We start from the raw sequence: 18,689 nt of genomic DNA on the forward strand, positions 1-18,689 counted from the left end.
TTTTGACAAAGGTTTTGGCATTTCGAAAACTGGAACGGAGTTCTGATAGCACGGATTCCTCTCCCCAAACAGCGATCAGATCCCGTACCTCCCGTTCGGCCCATGCTGGAGCTCTTTTGCGATTCTGGGACTCCATCATGGTCACCTGTGCTGATGAGCTCTGCATGGTCACCTGCAGCTTGCCACGCTGGCCAAAAAAGAAATGAGATTCAAAAGTTTGCGGTTCTTTTCCTGTCTACCTGGCCAGTGCATCTGAGTTGAGAGTGCTGTCCAGAGCGGTCATAATGGAGCACTCTGGGATAGCTCCCGGAGGCCAATACCATCGAATTGTGTCCACAGTACCCCAAATTCGAGCCGGCAACATCGATTTAAGTGCTAATCCACTTGTCAGGGGTGGAGTAAGGAAATCGATTTTAAGAGCCCTTTAAGTCGAAATAAAGGGCTTCATTGTGTGGACAGGTGCAGGTTTACATCGATTTAACGCTGCTAAATTCGACCTAACGTCCTAGTGTAGACCAGGGCTAAGGGAGTATATGTGAACTGGGAAATACAAGGGACAGGATGGAGAAACGGGGGTGTGTGAGAACAGGGGGACATGGGAGACATGGGGAGGGAAACTTTTCTGTGTAGGGGGAAACAGGTACAGGAGAAAGAGGGAGACTGGAGCTGTGTGTGCACGGGAATGTGAGGTGTAGGAGGGAGGGGGCAAGTAGGGGGTATGTGTGTGGGCAGGGAAAAGAGGAGTACATGTAGAAGGGGAAAACTAGGGTGTGCACTCCAGCTATTTTGTGCTGCTCTGGCAATGCAAAACAGCTGTAAACCCAGCTTAACTGACCAGTATTCTCTTGTTGCTATGCAGTGCTTGAGATGCCCCAAATCAGTCAGATCAAATCTGACCTCAAAATAGAACATAAAAATGATTTAAGATTGATAGTACAGACTTTCAGATCTTTAGAAATGTCACATGGTAGCATTCTGGGGGGTGATTCTTGTTAGTGTTCAGGTATGAAATTTTTAATAGTTGTAACTGATTTTATCATTTTTACTTGAGTGTCCTGAGGACTTTTAAATTGTGTAATATATTTTACTTGAGTAGAGCTAATTTCCTCAATTTCCTTGTTTTGAGAGAAAAAGAGAATATGTGTGTGTGCACACACATTACAGTAATTCTCCATTGTTACAACAGTATGTCCTTCTACAAGCAAGATGTGCCTTGCTAGTGATTCATCCTTGTTTTTAGAGTTAATTCTTAATAAACAGAGCTAGATAGATTGTATAATATAACTAACAATGTTAGGTTGCTTTTTGCCAGATTTAGGATACAAAGTATATGGAAAGGGCTGATTTTAATGAGATAATTCAGAGTATTCAGAAAGCTGTATAAAATGTCCTAACATTAAGATCCTATTATACAAACCTTAAAATTGGATCCTAATGTTAGGACATCTGATACAATTTTCAGAATAATGTCATATATATCTTTTAAAAATATGGCTTGTCATTTTCAGATGGAACAATTTTTAACAATTAATATTATTTTTTCTGCATTTTTTTTTATCAGAAGTGAGAAGTTTTCTTCATCAGCAACTGAGAGAGAAAGATCTACTGGCAGAGCAGGATCGTTTCTTAAGAAGCAAAATGATGGATGATTATGCATCCCTGACTGCAGAGAATGCTGTGCTGCGTTCCAACCTCTTGGAACTTAACAAGCAACTGAACATAGTAAGAATGGGATAGGGAATGACCAATTGGTCATATAAAATATATATATATTTAAAAAAAAAAAACCACTAACAAACAGTTAATGCTATGAAGACAGCATAGATTAACATGATGTTCCTTTTCCACTGCCTTACATTAAAATAGCTAAGATTCTATATTTTTACACTTCAGGAATGTTCAGACTACACTCAGTTCACTTTTCTTAGTAAAATAAACAGTTGAGACTACAAAGGAAATCTGATCCAAATTAGAGAACATCTTAAAATTTCTGAAGGCACATGATAAAAGTAGGCAATTAAATTCTCTTTTTTCCTCCCTCTCTAGAGTGGTAAACTGCTATTGTTTTTTAAATATGAACACATCAGCATGCAATTCAAACTGAGAAATTAGCATTTTTATTTAAATATGTATGTTCTTATTAAATCAGCAGTTCCCTGAAGCTTGCATTTGCTATTTCTATCTGTAATGCTTTGGCCTAATTTTCACCTGAGATGTTGCTTAAAGACTTCCCTCTGCCTTTTAAATTTCATTTGATGGCAGTGACTTCTGAACCCTAAGCAAAAAATGCTACAGCAATCCTCCATATGTGGGATAGGTGTGAAAAAACAAAGAAGGTTAAGAAGTACTGAATTGACCTGCTCTCAAATATAGAATGAGTTTCAAGTCATTAATTGGAATGAGGTTGTAGAACATAACTGAAAGATGAAGACAATTTTTCAAATGATACATTGCATTCTTTTTCAACTCCTGAGACATTTGGGCCAGATTCATCAAAAGCTTCATGGAAGCGTCTTTGAGCCTACTTCTCATTTCTTCTCCCTGTATCTGGGTTCCTAAATACTCCATACCAAGCGGCTCCTGGGCTTTTTGTGGCCCTGCCAATATTGGCCAAGTGTATTTGATCTCATAGTAGGTGCATGTGTGCCCCATGCATGCGAGTTCAGAATCTATGAATAGCAGCATCTCAGCACTGCGGTTAGAGGAAATCTATTCTTTCTTCCCTTCTCTTGACTACGTTTTCTTGCTGCACCCCATCTCATCGAGCTGGAGATCTTCACCACCTTGCTCAACAAGATCAGAAGCTTGTTCATCCCTCCATCCCTTCAGAGCCCCCAGCTTACCCATTGCAGAGATGGGAATGGCCCAGCCAACAATATCTTAACCAACCCGGTCAACCTAGTCAATCTTATCCATAACAGCTCTCCACTATGGCCATACGGGACTAACCAGGGCTCATCTTCCAGAGCCTCCAGAAGTGAGTCCCCTTCCCAGTATCTCCCGAACATAGAAGGTCTCATTCTTCTTTGGCCTTAGTTTCAAGACCTCCCACAGAAGCTCATAGGAATGGGAATGAAGAACTCCTGAATAATGAAAAAAAGAGTCCGGTTCCAAACCACTGGACTAGGGCCCTTCAACTTCTCCCAAAGACCCATCGTTATCATCATTTGCCAAGGAGGCGGTCTCTTTATCTGTAGAACCAGCTCCTGATAATTTCGAGCTTTTCAATAGCTGCTGCCTTGAATTGCTGACACGGAGGACTGGGACTCTTGTGATCAAGGAAAAGCCCCATAAATTATTGGTTATTCTCCACAAGTTAGCAATGCCTATATATGAAAGCATTTTAGAGCCAGCTAAATATCTCTGGCAAACCCCTGCTATATTTACCCCAACTACAAAGCAAGCAAGAAAAAAAGATACCAAATTCCAGTGAGGGGCTTTGAAAAATTCTGTACACATCCAATCTCTGGTGGATTGTGTGCTCTGGGAGCCCCTGAGCCAGCACCGGCTGCTGCAAAAGTCATAGAAAGTCACGGGATCTGTGATTTCCATGACCTCAGTGACAGACAAGCACCTTCCTCATGGGTACTGTATTCACTACCAGTCTCTGCCTCCTTCCGATCCCCATCAAGCAAGACACCTTTATATGGAATCAAGGTCTCATGTATGTATTGCCTCTGATCTCTCTGATACCCAGAGTGATATGGAAAGTCAGACAGGATGTAGCTACGCTGATCCTAATAGCCAGAATTGCCTTGGCCAATAAGGAGCTAATGGCTCTCCTCCAAATGTCCACTCAGCCTTCAACTTCAGATTGTCCAGGCATAATAATCATAGAATCATAGGACTGGAAGGGACCTCGAGAGGTCATCTAGTCCAGTCCCCTGCACTCATGGCAGGACTAAGTATTATCTAGACCATCCCTGTCAGGTGTTTGTCTAACCTGCTGTTAAAAATCCCCAATGAAGGTAGATTCCACAACCTCCCTAGGCAATTTATTCCAGTGCTTAACTTCCCTGACCATTGGGAAGTTTTTCCTGTTGTCCAACCTAAACTTCCCTTGCTGCAACTTAAGCCTATTGCTTCTTGTCCTATCCTCAGATGTTAAGAAAAACAATTTTTTTCTCCCTCCTCCTTGTAACAACCTTTTACATACTTGAAAACTGTTATCATCTCCCCCTGCCCCCGTCTTCTCTTTTCCAGACTAAACAAACCCAATTTTTTCAATCTTCCAACATAGGTTGTTTTCTAGACCTTTAATCATTTTTGTCACTCTTCTCTGGACTTTCTCCAATTTGTCCACATCCTTCCTGAAATGTGGTGCCCAGAACTGGACACAATACTCCAGTTGAGGGCTAATCAGCGCGGAGTAGAGAGGAAGAATTACTAAGTGTCTTGCTTACAACACTCCTGCTAATACACCCCAGAATTATGTTTGCTTTTTTTTGCAACAGCGTTACACTATTGAATCATATTTAGCTTGTGGTCCACTATGACCCCCAGATCCCTTTCCGCAGTACTCCTTCCTAGGCAGTCATTTCCCATTTTGTGGGTGTGTAACTGATTGTTCCTTCCTAAGTGGAGTACTTTGCATTTGTCCTTATTGAATTTCATCCTATTTACTTCAGACTATTTTTCCAGTTTGTCCAGATCATTTTGAATTTTATTCCTATCCTCCAAAGCATTTGCCACCCCTCCCAGCTTGGTATCGTCCACAAACTTTATAAGTGTACTCTCAATGCTATTATCTAAATCGTTGATGAAGATATTGAACAGAACCGGACCCAGTACTCATCCCTGCAGGACCCCACTCGCTATGTCATTCCATGCATAATATTGCAGGTCAAATTCCTAATCCCAAACCCTGGATGTAGGCTTGTTAAGTGCTACTCAGAGAGACTTCACTACAGATACAAGGAAAATCCAGCTGCAAAGCAGGAAGCCCTCCATGAGAAAAACTTAGTCCTCAGAGTGGAAAAGGTTTTCAGTTTAATCATGTCAAGACAACCTTGATCTTTGGAGGCTCCTTTTCCTAAGATCCTTGATTACATCCTGCATCTTTGGACTCTGTCAGTTCCATTTAAGTCCACCTTGCAGAGATTTTTGGCATGCAACTCTCACATCCAGCCATATTTTACCACCCTACTGTAACCTGATTTTTAAAAGGATTGCTTCACACTTATGAATCAATTAGGAGGAGCCCAATCTATGTGGGATCTTAATGTTTCCCTTTCAGGTCTCATTCTTTCTGGATGGTGTCTAGACTTTATTCTTGTGACTGACCATTTGGTCACCATTATGTCAGTCACAAGGGTCAGCGAACACTAAGCTCTCCTCCTTGTTGGAATTCCCTCAGAGACCTCTTTCACTCAGCTTCTCAAGAACTCAATTCGACTCTGGACTTCATCACTCATGCGTCTTTATTTGGCATACAGCAAAGCTACACTGAGTTGATCAGACTCAAACATAGGAGGTGGTTGCAGGGTACTTCACAGATCCAAAGGTACACAGAAACCCTCCTCCTTTATATACATTTGCACATCTCATTAAATTTACTGTACATTGCATCACATGTTTTGGGATTGGCTTGTTTACTTTGCAAGAACCAATTCTCATACAGCATGCTTAGTCCACATGCTATCCATGTATGACTTTACTCTTTACCTCATCCTTATGCTTTCCTGACACATCTTGTCCATTTTTATCTTATTCTTAGTAAATGGTTCCCTCGGTGTTTCTCCTCTTATGTTAGCTAGCTCAGACATTCTGTCTCTAGTGCATTGACCCATTTACTTATCCTAGTTAGCAAAAACATTCTGTTTTCAGCCTGCTGATCTATTTACCTCCCTAATCTTGTCTTCCAAGAAATGAGGCCTCTCCTATGTTTAATTATTCATATCAAGCCAGGCGTACAACACTCCTTACACAAATTTCAACAGAGATAAGCCGTTGTTGAGACCTCATTCTAAGTTTATTCCCAAAGTTGTTTCAGATTTTCACTTAAATGAATCTATTTATCTCTTCATTTTCTTTCCAAAACCAAAAATTGTGCTTCTAAAGAATGAGCCATTTCTTCCCAGAGAATATTTAAATTGATTACGCAGTATATTTCAATATTTTATCACATGGCTGATAACACTCGTCTCTTCAAATATCAAAGCTCATTCTACTAGAACTCAGGCTGCCTCAGAAATCACCATATCTGAGATCAGCCATTAGGAATAATCCCCTTGACCTGGCCACAAAATCAGATGACAGATTTGGGTGGGTATTGTTAAAATGACAGTTTAGGTAGTGGCAGCTAGGACTCCTTAGTAACTGAGGGGATGGCAGCTGCTTAATCAGATGTGAAGGTACTAGATAAATGATTAGTTTTTTACATTTTCATTGCCAGTGTGTTGGTTTTTAAAAGAAAAATATTTTAGCATCTGAGAATATTTGCAGCAAGTTAGTAAGAATTTCCGGATATGTAAGATAAATCTTGGCTAAACTTTCTTGACTGACTCCCTTAAAAAGGACTCCTAAGAGTTTTTGTTTTTTCTCCAAATCCAGTTGTGTAGTTTATTTTTACCTTCTATAGAAACAAAATCAGTTCTTCTCAAGTCGTGTCCCTATGAGTGCTCTACTGTAGGTGTGTTTGTGTTCCTGCACTGCTGACTGGAGAACTTTGGTAGCTGTGTCCATTAGGCCCACACACGTGCAGTCTCTCCTTGTGCTGCGCCACAAAGCTATCCAGTTCATGCAGGCAAACCTCCCTCAGTTCCTTCTCAACTGCCCTAGCTAGAGACGGAGGCATTAGCAGTCCGTTAAGTCCATTGTTTAATTTTACATACCTATGGTTAGTCTCCTAGTTCTAGTTGTAGTCATAGTATTCTTCTCCTTCTCCTTATTTTACCCTTGGGAAAAAACAACCCCGCCACCCTAAACCTTTAATTTCTTTTCCACTTTTTCTCCCCATCAGGAACCCTTTCCCACAATGGGCTATGCCCAGTCCACCAGGCTTCAAAAAATGCCTTACTTGTAAAGTGGCGATCCCAGTTGCAGACAAGCACTCAGTGCATTTGCTGCCTCAGGGAAGGCAACATACAATAAAAGTGTGGTCTTTGCCAACAACTCCCGCCAAGATCCCTCAAAGATAGAGAGATCTGCCATGAGATCATCATGGAGGCAGCTCTCTGACTCCAGTTGCCTGGTAGATGTGAGTCTTCCCCAAAGCCTTCTATACCTAAGGGCTCTGGGTCAAGGAAACCGGCTATGGACCCCTCTCATAAATCCTCTAAGAAGAGAGTGGGAAGGCCCCACAGTGAGCCCCAAGATAGCCATAAGTGATCACCATCTTGCTCAGTATCATCGGCACTGCCAACACCAAGACCATCTCAGTTCAGCACCCATGGCTCAGGGAAAACCACAACTGGCACCATTGACAGGCCCACGGACCTGATGGGCATGGGCACCGAGTCATCAGCACTGAAGGACAGGATAAGCACTCCTCTAAAAAGACGCTCTCAGTGTACGACTCCACATCAGCACCACCAGCGATGGCTTGCTCGGTACAGAAGCGACCAGTGCAGACAAGATTCTCCCTTCCCTTCTCCTTCCTCCCAGGCACCACCACCAACACTGGGACGTATTGGTACCCCATTCCAGGGACCTCTACATGCCAGATGTACTAGAGTCTCTGCCCCTCAGTGCCGAGACCTCTGCACCGAGCCTCTGCTGAGTGCAGGAAGTATCCTCGCTGCCATGCCATGCTCCTCCACTCTCTAGCAGGTGTTCAGACAGTGAATCAGAGGAGGTAGTGTTGCATTACTCCTCTGGAGCTCCATATGGTTGTCACTACCAGAAGAGCCCAAGGATATACCCGCAGATGGCCCCACTGCCACTATCTTGGTTACCCAACGGGCACCACCACTGGGCTCTATGCCACCACTACTCCAATGGCCATATTGGGAACCTTGGGCAGCGCACCACCAGCATGCCTCTCAGGCTTCGAGCCTCACCTGAGAACCCTTGAGGCACACCCCGTTGGCCACAGCATCCAGGACTTCAGAACTGCCTTAAGACGTAGACAAACAGGAAGTCGGTACCGAGGAGGAAGTGACACCGAGGACCATATCCTCTTCTCCAGCTGAAGCTGTCGTGCCTTCCCCACTATCTCTGACAGACGACTTTTGTCTTTTCCAGGAGCTGGCAAAGAGAATGGCAAAGACTCCCTAGACTTGTAGAAAGACCCAGCCAACATTTGCAAGGGGATCCTCTTCTCACAAGCATCGCCATTTTTGCTCCTCACCACCGACACATCATTCATAGGGTGGAACGTGCATGTAAACAGCCTCACGATGCAAGGTAAAGGGTCGCCCACAGAGAGAGCCCTTCACACGAATCTTGAGCTAGAGAGGTCAGGAATGCCTGCACCCATTTCCTCCAACTGATCACCAGATCATGCACAAAGATCCTAACAGACAACATAGCCTGCATATACTACATCAATCAGCAAGGGGGGAGCCAAGTCACCCTCCCTATGCACAGAAGCAATGAGGCTATAGAATTGGTGCATCTCCTACAACGTTACACTTTCTGTGGCTTACCTCCTGCACGCACAAAACTCGACAGTAGGCAGTCTCAGTCACAAATTCCCACATGACCACAAGCGGCAGATACACCCGACAGTACTTCACAACCTATTCAGACAATGGGGGACTCTGTCCACAGACTTATTCCCTGAACAAGAAATGTCCATGCTACTGCTCCAGAGCAGGGATGGGACAACATTCCCTGGGTGATGATCTCCTCCTCCCCTGGGACAGGGTCCTTCTCTATGCCTTCCCCCCATTACTCCTATTGCTGAATGTCCTGCTGAAAATAAAAAGGGATGGAGCTCATGTCATTTTGATTATCCATTTGGTCAAGACAGACTTAGTGGTATCCTTACCTGTCACAGCTCGCGATGTGCCCGCTGATCTCTCTCCCGGCCATTCTGCATCTCTGTTAGAATAGAGGATGTACCTGGAATTCCAACTTGGGGATTTTCTGCCTCAAGGCTTGGCTACTGCTTGGTTCCAACACCTAGAAAGCTCCTGTTCGAGAGGTACAAGAGGTTCTAATTACACAGCAGAAAGTCCTCGACATGATGTAACTTACCTGCAGAAATGCTCCAGGTTACAGATTTGGTGCATGTCCCAATAAATCTCCCCAACATCTGCGACTCTTCCACATTATTCTTTGACCCTAAAAAAGTCGGGTCTATCTCTAAGCTCTCTTAGGGTCCACCTAGAGGCTATAACAGCTTTTCACCAACCTGTAGAAGGGTACTCCATGCTGTCACACCCAACCACTAAGAGGTTCCTCAAGGGTATAGTAACCTCTTCCCTCAACCTGTAATTGCCAGGATCACCTTTGGAGCCTTTCTTAAAAATCAGCATTACCTTAGCTACCCTGCAGTCATCTGGTAGAGGCTGATTTAAGTGATGGGTTACATACCACAGTTAGTAGTTCCTTCAGAACTCTTGGGTGAATACCATCTAGTCCTTGTGACTTATTACTGTTTAATTTATCAATTTGTTCCAAAACCATCTTTGTTGACACCTCAAACTTGAGACAATTCCTCAGATTTGTAACCTTAAAAAATGGTTCAGGTGTGTAAAGACCAATGCAAAGAATTCATTTAGCTTCTTCACTCAACATCCTTGTCTTCCTTGAGTGGTCCTTTAGCACCTTCATCGTCCAGTGGCTCCACTGACTGTTTGGCAGGCTTCCTGCTTCTGGTTAAAAAATTGCTGTTGTTTTTTGAGATTTTTGCTAGTTAGTCTTACATATATTTTAGAAAAAAAGATTTTGAAGTGTAATATTAAAGTTATGTATCTATACTGAAAATTATGTTCTTAAGGTAAGCCAGGCCACCAGGAGGTGACATGCCTTGGACAGGTTCCATCAGGCAAGGAGTAATAGACAGTTATCTTTCTGTATATTGTCCACTTCGCAATGGAAGCCTATTTGTATTGAGCCTAAAGCTAATGAAGAGACTGTGAAATCATGAGAGAAAATCTGCATGAAAAAAATGAAACCACAAAGGGGTATCCTGTTTGAGTAAAGACTTTTGGGGAATAACTGGGGACTACTGAGGCACACCAAGGAGATGAACTGTCAGTGTCTTCTGGCTTATGAAAGGAGGGTTATAGCCAACCTGGCTGGAAAACACTGCGAAGACTTTGGGTGAGCTAAACTTCATTAGACAGGAAGATATCTTGTTAATTAATCCTAGGCTGTAGAATGTGTGTTACGTTTTTTTTTTTTTACAGGTAATCATTTGTTTCCAATACTTTTTACTTGTGACTTCTCAAATCTCTATTCTTTAAATACTTGATATTTGTTTTCACTATAAACATAGCTAAGTGCTGTGTGTTAAAAGGAGAAGTGACCTAAGGTCTAACTGGTAAGATGGGGGTACTGTTCCTTTTGGGAACAGCAAATCTCTGAATTCTGTGAGTGTCTATTGGAGTAGGGGCTGGACAGTCCAGGGAGATGCTCAGATAGCTCAGGTTTTGGAGAGTGCCTGTCACTAACTTGCAGAGGTTATAGCAGAGCCTGCATAGGCTAAGAGGGGAGTGCTTGCATTACCTGTGGCCAGTGGAGTCAGGGAATTGACGCATGGCAGGCACAGGCAAGGCTTCCTCATGCTAAGAACAGGTGGTAGCGAATTTCTTCATAATCCTGGGGGCTTCTAGGAAGCATCACAACAACCTTACTTCATTTTAATATATTTTGATCCAGTTGTGCTTTTATGATGTATTTCAGGAGAGAGCCCTCAGGGAAGAGAGTTATACATTTCAGTCTTCCAGCTTTACACAGTAAAAGACCAAGAAGAGCATCTGAAACATGAGATCAAGATGCACCAAGAGCTCTTGCAGCAGGAAAAGAAAAGCTTGCAAGACCTTATGGAAAAGGTTGTCTCTGACTACACTGGCTTTCTAAATGCATCTTCACTGTTCATCCAAAGATAGGGAATCATATTCTTTTCTTCTAGATTCGTTTGTTAAGAAGAGGTATACTCCACTTTGCTTGCAGGACCTGATCCAGCTCCCATTGAAGTCAACAGGAGTCTCTTCATTTATTTCAATGGGAAATGGAACAGATCCATAGTGCTCTGCCTTACTAATTGAAGGAAGGTCTAGTGGTAAGATTTATTTTTTCCATTTATGGTACTGCTGACCCAGCACCATGAATCAAAAGTGTACTGGTTCTTTCTGTTTGGAGCCGTTTTATTTATTATTCAGAGGTCACGGGCCTCCAGAAGCCATGACTCCAGACTCTTTCTCATGATCTGAAGTTGGAGTCATCTCTTCATGGCTGACTTTGCCATTCTGTGTTTGCCAGTCACTGTGTTTTATCCCAGTTTACCTGTGACTCCTGCTATATGTAGCTACCATCGCAGCACTTTCCCACTTTTCAGAAAGACAGAATATGCAAAGACAGAATATGACATCTCTAGGGATGCTGTCAGCCAGTTCGGGGGTTTGCCTTCAAGTAATAGCACCCTTTTTTTTGTTGTTGCCCTCAGATCTTGGTGTTTTTATGTGATTGCATAAGTAGTCATTAATACAAAATAACCAAGTCCCTGGATTGAATCTTCTTTCTAGCTCTGATTATAGCTAAGGCTACATTTTAGTCACGGGTATTTTTAGTAAAAGTCGTGAACGGGTCATGGGCAGCAAACAAAAATTCACAGCCCATGACTGTCCATGACTTTTACTATATACCCCTAACTAAACGTTGGGCTAGGGGGCTGTGGGTGTTCTGGGGAGGCGGCCCGGGACCCTCACTGGTGCTGGGGAGGGAGGGTTGGCGGGACTGGTAGGCTCCCTGTTCAGCTCTAACTGGCATGTCCCTGCAGCTCCTAGGGGGAGGGGCAGCTGGAGGGCTCTGTACGCTGCTCCCACCACCAGTGCTGGCTCCGCAACTCCCCTTGGCCAGGAACCACAGTCAATGGAAGCTGTGGGGGTGGTGCCTGCAGGCATGGGCAGCGCACGAAGCCCCCTGGCCCTTACGGCTAGGAGCTGCAAGGACATGCTGCTGGGAGCCGGGGAGCCCGCCCAAGGTATGCACCGCCTCATACCCCAACCCCCTCCCACACACCCAAACTGCTGCTGCTGGCCCAGGAGCTGCCCAGCTCGGGCAGCCCCTGGACCAGCACCGGCTGCTGCAGAAGTCACAGAGGTCATGGAAAGTCATGGAATCCATGACTTCCGTGACAGACACGTAGCCTTAGTTATAGCTCTTGAAGAAAATCAGTGTTGATTTATTATTGTTGCAGCTAATGGCATTATGAGAACTGCTCCCTGTTATAATAAAGGTAACAGCAAATACCACTTCTACGGAAGCTCTGAATATCACTTAACAAGTCTTTAGTCCTTTTGATATAGTAGTATTATTATCATAGTACCTAGTCATGGACCAAGTCCCCATTGTGCTAGGTACTGAACAAACACAAAATAAAGAAGTGGTATAGCAGCTCTCTGGGGATCCTAAGGATATGTCCACACAGCTGCTGGGAGCAAGTCTTGCAGCCTGGGTTGACAGTCGCATGCTAGAGGGGCTTGAGTGAGCGTGCTAAAAATAGCTGCATAGACCTTGCTTTGACATTTAAGCTCGAGCTCAGGCCCTGAAGCCCACCTCCCGCCCTATGCTGGAGCTCAGGCCCTGAAGCCCACCTCCCGCCCTATGCTGGAGCACAGGCCCTGAAGCCCACCTCCCGCCCTATGCTGGAGCACAGGCCCTGAAGCCCACCTCCCGCCCTATGCTGGAGCACAGGCTCTGAAGCTTGGGCTGGAACATCTGTCTCCACTGCTATTTTTAGCACGCTAATATGGCCCCACTAGCACAAATCTGTAGACTCAGACTGCAAGATTTGCTCCCAGCAGCTATGTAGGCAGACCCTAATTGTCCCAATTGGATACCATGCAGCAAGTCTGTCTGAGGACAAAACTAGAGCTCTGATAACTGGCCCTAAGTTTGGTAATTAGTTGGCAACGAAACCCACTACTGCAAAGTAATTGTCATATATAAAACCAAGCTGGAATGGGAACGTAGTTCTGGATTCTCACACCCCAGGCCAGCAGAACACAGACTTGTCATGGAGGTGATGGGTTTATTTGGTAAAGAGGTTGTAAGCTGCAGTTAGTTTAACATTCTGTTTAATTTACAGTTCACCATTCACAGTGCTCCTAAAAGTTGGTCACAGTCTGAAAGTAACATTTGTTGATGCTGGCGGCATGTGGGTAGGTGCATAATGAGAAAAACTATGTCTTTAGGCCTCCGAAGTGAGGAAGACCAAACTTTCATTGCAGATGCTTGATCCCAGAGAGTGATCCCAAGCTCAGAAATCAGTATCACCCTTTACTTAAATTGGAAATTGATTTTTTTGTTTGTTTGTTTTAGATAAACAAAATATGGGAGAGGTAATCCCAAATGTTCCAAAAGCTTACATGACAGGAAGCATTTCTGTAAGGAGTCACTTGTATTTGAAATTGAAAAATATTCCAGCTTGCGTGGGCTTGTGCATGTACATAGTTAGCATACGTATATATTTTTGTCTTTTATGATCTTGACCCTGGCTTGTTCTTCTCACAGATTCATATTTTGGAACAAGGAAGCACATCTCTTGATTTAAATGTTGCAACAATATGTAGTCAAATAGCTGAAATGAAGGGTATGCTGGACAAAGAGGAACAGGATAATATTGAACTACAAAGAGATAAAGCTTTGTTGGTAGATCTTGTATCTAGTTTACAAAACCAGGTAAACTGCTTTGTCTAATCTATATGATGAAATCGAACCTTAAAATAAACATAGGGCCCAATCTAACTTTCATTGAAGTGAGTGGTAGACTGATTAAACGATTTAGTGCATTCCCACTGTCCCTGATAGGTAAGGCCCTACCAAATTCACAGCCATGAAAAATGCGTCAAGGACCGTGAAATCTGGTCTTTTGTGTGCATATTTCACAGGGCTGACCAGAGTTTCTCAAATTGGGGGTCCTGACCCAAAAGGGAGTTACAGGGAGGTCACAAGATTATTTTTGGGGGATTGCACTATTGCCACCCCTACTTCTGCACTGCCTTCAGAGCTGGGTGGTTGAGAACAGTGGCCGTTGGCCAGGCACCCAGCTCTGAAGGCAGCACCCTGCCAGCAGCAGCACAGAAGTAAGGGTGGCAATAACATACCATGCCACCCTTACTTCTGAGCTGCTGCCTTCAGAGCTGGGCGGCTGGAGAGTGGCGGCTGCTGACTGAAGACCCAGCTCCATAGGCAGTGTAGAAGGGTGGCAACACCATACCATGCCATCCTTACTTCTGCACTGCTGCTGGTGTCGGCTCTGCCTTCAGAGCTGGGCTTCCAGCCAGCAGCCACCGCTTTCCAGCTGTCCAGCTCTGAAGGCAGCGCCGCCGGCAGAAATAAGGGTAGCTCTACTACAACCCCCACCTACAATAACCTTGTGACCCCCCCCACACCCCCCCCCACAACTCCTTTTTGGGTCAGGACCCCTACAATTATAACACTGAAATTTCAGATTTAAATAGCTGAAATAATGAAATGTACTGTTTTTAAAATCCTATGCCCACAAAATTGATCAAAATGGAGAGTGAATTTGGTAGGACCCCACTGATAGGGCTTTCTGGAAAGCCCCTGGCACAGGTTCACACTTTCCCCCTTACTAAAACTTCAAATTAGGATGAAGTGGAAAGCCCTACTTTCCCTTTCCCTGGGGGAAATCCCCACTAAGCACAGAAGACCGTAAATCTATCCTCTAGTATTATAATTGCATCCGTTACATCAACTATTCTGTGACTGTTGTCTGCTGTAACTTGTAACATAGACATTTCCTAGGAACCTGTGTTTCTTTATTTTTCAGAACTGTGCTAAACACCACGTATACTTGAGATACAAAAATAAAAAGCAAAAGAACTTAGAACAAGTGAAAATGAAAACTACATTGAGTTTTTTATTCTCATTTTGAATATGAATGTAAGGGAGTAAATTATAAGTGCTGTGCCCTAAAGTATAACTTAATATTTTCCCAGTCTCCTATTGGAGTAGAAGTAATCAAAGCATGACCTTGGCATTTCCAGCCAAAGCATGTGACTAAAGATGTGTCTACACAGGAAAAAAAAGAAAAATCACAGCTGGACCATGCCAGCTGGCTTGGGTGTTTCATTGCTGTATAGATTTCTGGCTCGGGCTGGAGCCTGAGCTCTCGGACATTCCCATTCTACAGGGTCTTAGTGCCTGGGCTCCAGCCCGAGCCCAGAGGCCTAGACCGCAATGATACAGCCCCACAGCCCAAGCCTCATGAGCCTGAGTCGACTTGCATAGGCCAGCCTTGGGTTTTTCTTTGCTGTGTAGACATACCCTTGGAGTCTCTTGTCCCACCTATTGGTGGTAGATCTAATTTTTGGCAGGCCTAACAGGAGTTAAGGCTCATCTACTTTCATTGTGGACTGCCATTTTCCTCATGCAGTCTCTTCATGCCTATGCTGCAGCTTCATCCTACTATGTGATCGTTCAGCCCAGGGGACTGACAATCAGTGCTGATATTTTATTCTCATCCTTAGGGCTGTGTTGTGAACCATGCATCACAATCCCTCAGTATTAACTGTGGGAAGTTAATGGGATTTAAGAGTGCTCAGCATCCTGTAGAATCTTGCCCTTAATCTCTCTGCAGAATGGATTTAAGGTTGATCACAAATGACAGACAAACAGAGAACCACTTAAGGCTCTCACTAAACCAAATGGTGTAATTTTAATATATGTATCATCAGAAGGCAAAAAATAGCCTGTGAAATGTACTAAATATCTCTAACAAAATTGAATCACTGTCTTTGATTACTTGCAAAAAGAAAAGGAGGACTTGTGGCACCTTTAGAGACTAACAAATTTATTTGAGCATAAGCTTCCGTGAGCTACAGCTCACTTCATCTTTTTGCGGATACAGACTAACACTGCTGCTACTCTGAAACCTTTCATTACTCTGCTCTGTTTTTAAAACACAATATCAAATGTGTACATATCTATCCAATAACTCATAAGACTTTAAAAATCTTAACTCACTTGCTTTTGGTTTTGTTCCATCTGGCCTTCTTTTTCAACTGACAATATTTTCCCCGTTACAGCTTGTTGGGAGGGACAATGAACTCTTGCAAACATCTACTAAGATGCTGCAGCTTGATTAGGATATGTCAGCACTGAAATCAAAGCATGTGTTACGTCAGTCTCTTCAGTCAGAAAAATGGCAGGAAATCTCCAAAATGGCAAGCTCGATGAGGAAACTTACCAAATCAGTGACAGATGTAGTGGATAGCATGGGGAAATATTAGGTTGGGTGACACAATTAGAGGTGCTACACAGTAGATAGAAAATTAATCCTTTAAGTACAACATGACTTTAATTTCAGTGGGCTGTTTGGCTTTATGATCACTTTTGTTTTTAACAAAATTGATTTCAGAGATTTTAAATGCTATCAAAATACTTGTAATGGAGCAGTTTATTTTTCGCTATACCATATAGACATGAGATTGTCTTCATGAAGCCAATAAACAATATAGATTTGGTTCCTCAAATGTATTTGAAATCTAATAAATGTGGATCTAGCTTTGGTGATTGCCAAAAATTGTAATTTTGGTGAGTAAAATGTTACTCAGTTTCTCTTTACACAGTAATTAATAAGATTTCTTGTGTGAAAAAATGAGTGATATGTGAGTGAAAAAGATTTCACCCGTAATAGGGCTTCATAAAAATATGAATAAAATAACCTATTTTTCAGCAGATTGAATGGATTTAGATGCATAATTCTCATTAAATTTAAAAGCAAATGTACTAATTGTGCTCTATTCAGTGAACAGTTATATATAGAGAGGGGCTGCTCTGCTGTTTCACAGATTTCACTATATCCTGGCATTAGTGTATTTTGAATTAAAAATTTCAAAATATCTGTTCACATAAATTAGAGAGACAAGGTCGGTGAGGTAATATCTTTTATTGAACCAACTTCTGTTGGTGAGAGAAACAAGCTTTCAAGCTACACCAAACTCCTCTTCAGGTCGTGAGATACTACCTCACCCACTTTCTCCCTAATATCCTAGGATTAACACAGCTACACCAGCACTGCATATTGACTTAAATAGTATTTCTGTGCAGAGATCTATTTATGGAAGAATGTCTCCTTATTTGAAAAGATATGAAACACTGCAAAATCAGTTTTTCTCACATTCAGCATACTACTGTCACCCTTGCATAAGTAGTAAACTCTTCTGTGCAGTCAAAAGAGATGTATGAATCACAAATGGGGCGGGCTTGCCAGAAAAAAGCTATTCATATTTTACAATAATTCATATTCAAAAGCAGCAGTCTATGGATATTAAAAGGAACTTTTTTTTTTCAAATGTATATGAATTAAGGCTGCCTTGGGCAGATCTGGCACTTTCAAGTTTTGTCTTCAAAAAACAAAGTTGAGCTGTAATATGAAGTTTGTACTTTGCAGTGTTCTAAAATATTTTCCAATAAACAATCATTTTTCTTACTTATAAATCTTCAGTTTAGACTATCTATAATCATTTTCATTTAGTTCCATTATTTTTTCTTAAAAATGTTACATCTTGTTGTTAGAGCCACAAATAAGAGTCCAATATGTTCTTTACCTCATGTTACCTTATTGCCCTGATATCTTTACTCTCTCATTTTAGCCTCCAACAAGTCCAGGCAGCAATGTACTGAATGCTAGAGCTGGCTGGATAACAGATTTTTGAGTTTGCTGGCAATTCTAGAAAACACAAAAAAATTGTTTCAGGTTGACCCAGAACACAATATTTTTGTTTCAATTTTCCATGTTATGTTTTAGCAAACCAAAAAGTCAAAAAATAAAACTGAAGGAAATTTCAAAATGAAAAGTTGTTTCAAGTCAAAAAATTCTAACATTTTGTTTAGAAAATGTCAGAACTGTTTTGATTTTTTGGAAAATTTTTAAAAGTTTTTTTTTTTTAAATCAAAGCAATATGCAAAATTGACACAGATTTGCAAAGTGTTTCAGTGTCACCAAATCTACTTTTCTTTTTTTTGCGCAGTTCTGAGTGCCTTCAACTCCCGTCGTGCTCAGGTGAGGTCCACACAATAAGTAACAGTCTCTATCCAACAAATGTATATATAAGAAAGAGGCAACACCTAATTTCATTATATCCCAGTGTCACGTTAATTATGAAGAAAAAAGAAACAAGATTACCCTGGATACTGGACTCAGAAATATTCTGGCATTAGCATAAATTGAAGCAAATGTGCAGTCTGCCTCAAACTATGTACTAACAATCTCCATTCTTTAATACACTCACACTTAAACGGGCCACAGCTGCCATTTTACACTAGAGCATATAGAGTGGTGTCCTGACAAACTTTCCATTTTTAGTTAAGATGCTAAATTTGGGTACTCAGCAGAGGCTAGTGTACAGCATAACATCATAGAGTAAAGAAGCTATGGTTTTGTTAAATAGCTGTGGTGATTGGATAGTGTCTTATAGACATTGCAATAGCTCCACTAAGGAGGGAACTAAATTAGGAGAGTGGCCTTGTCAACAAGCACAGGAAGAAGAATTACTTTCTCTTGACTCTCTCTGAGCTATTTTACTGGCTATCTAGCACAGCTGAAA

General features: G+C 42.4%; 1 protein-coding gene across 1 annotated transcript in view; it reads left to right on the plus strand.

The window, feature by feature from the left end:
* LOC311518767 (uncharacterized protein) overlaps positions 1–17,527 on the plus strand; it is a 47,450-nt gene extending 29,923 nt beyond the window's left edge. Inside the window, exons 7-8 of the mRNA XM_084624803.1 lie at positions 1,562–1,722; positions 10,795–17,527. Coding sequence (XP_084480929.1) covers positions 1,562–1,649 — 88 coding nt within the window. The 3' untranslated portion in view covers positions 1,650–1,722; positions 10,795–17,527. The remainder of the gene's footprint in view (positions 1–1,561; positions 1,723–10,794) is intronic.
* Positions 17,528–18,689: the final 1,162 nt, after the last annotated feature.

The sequence above is a fragment of the Lepidochelys olivacea genome (assembly GCF_965140295.1).
Source record: "Lepidochelys olivacea isolate rLepOli2 genome assembly, chromosome: 3".
In the NCBI taxonomy this organism is placed as follows: domain Eukaryota; kingdom Metazoa; phylum Chordata; order Testudines; family Cheloniidae; genus Lepidochelys; species Lepidochelys olivacea.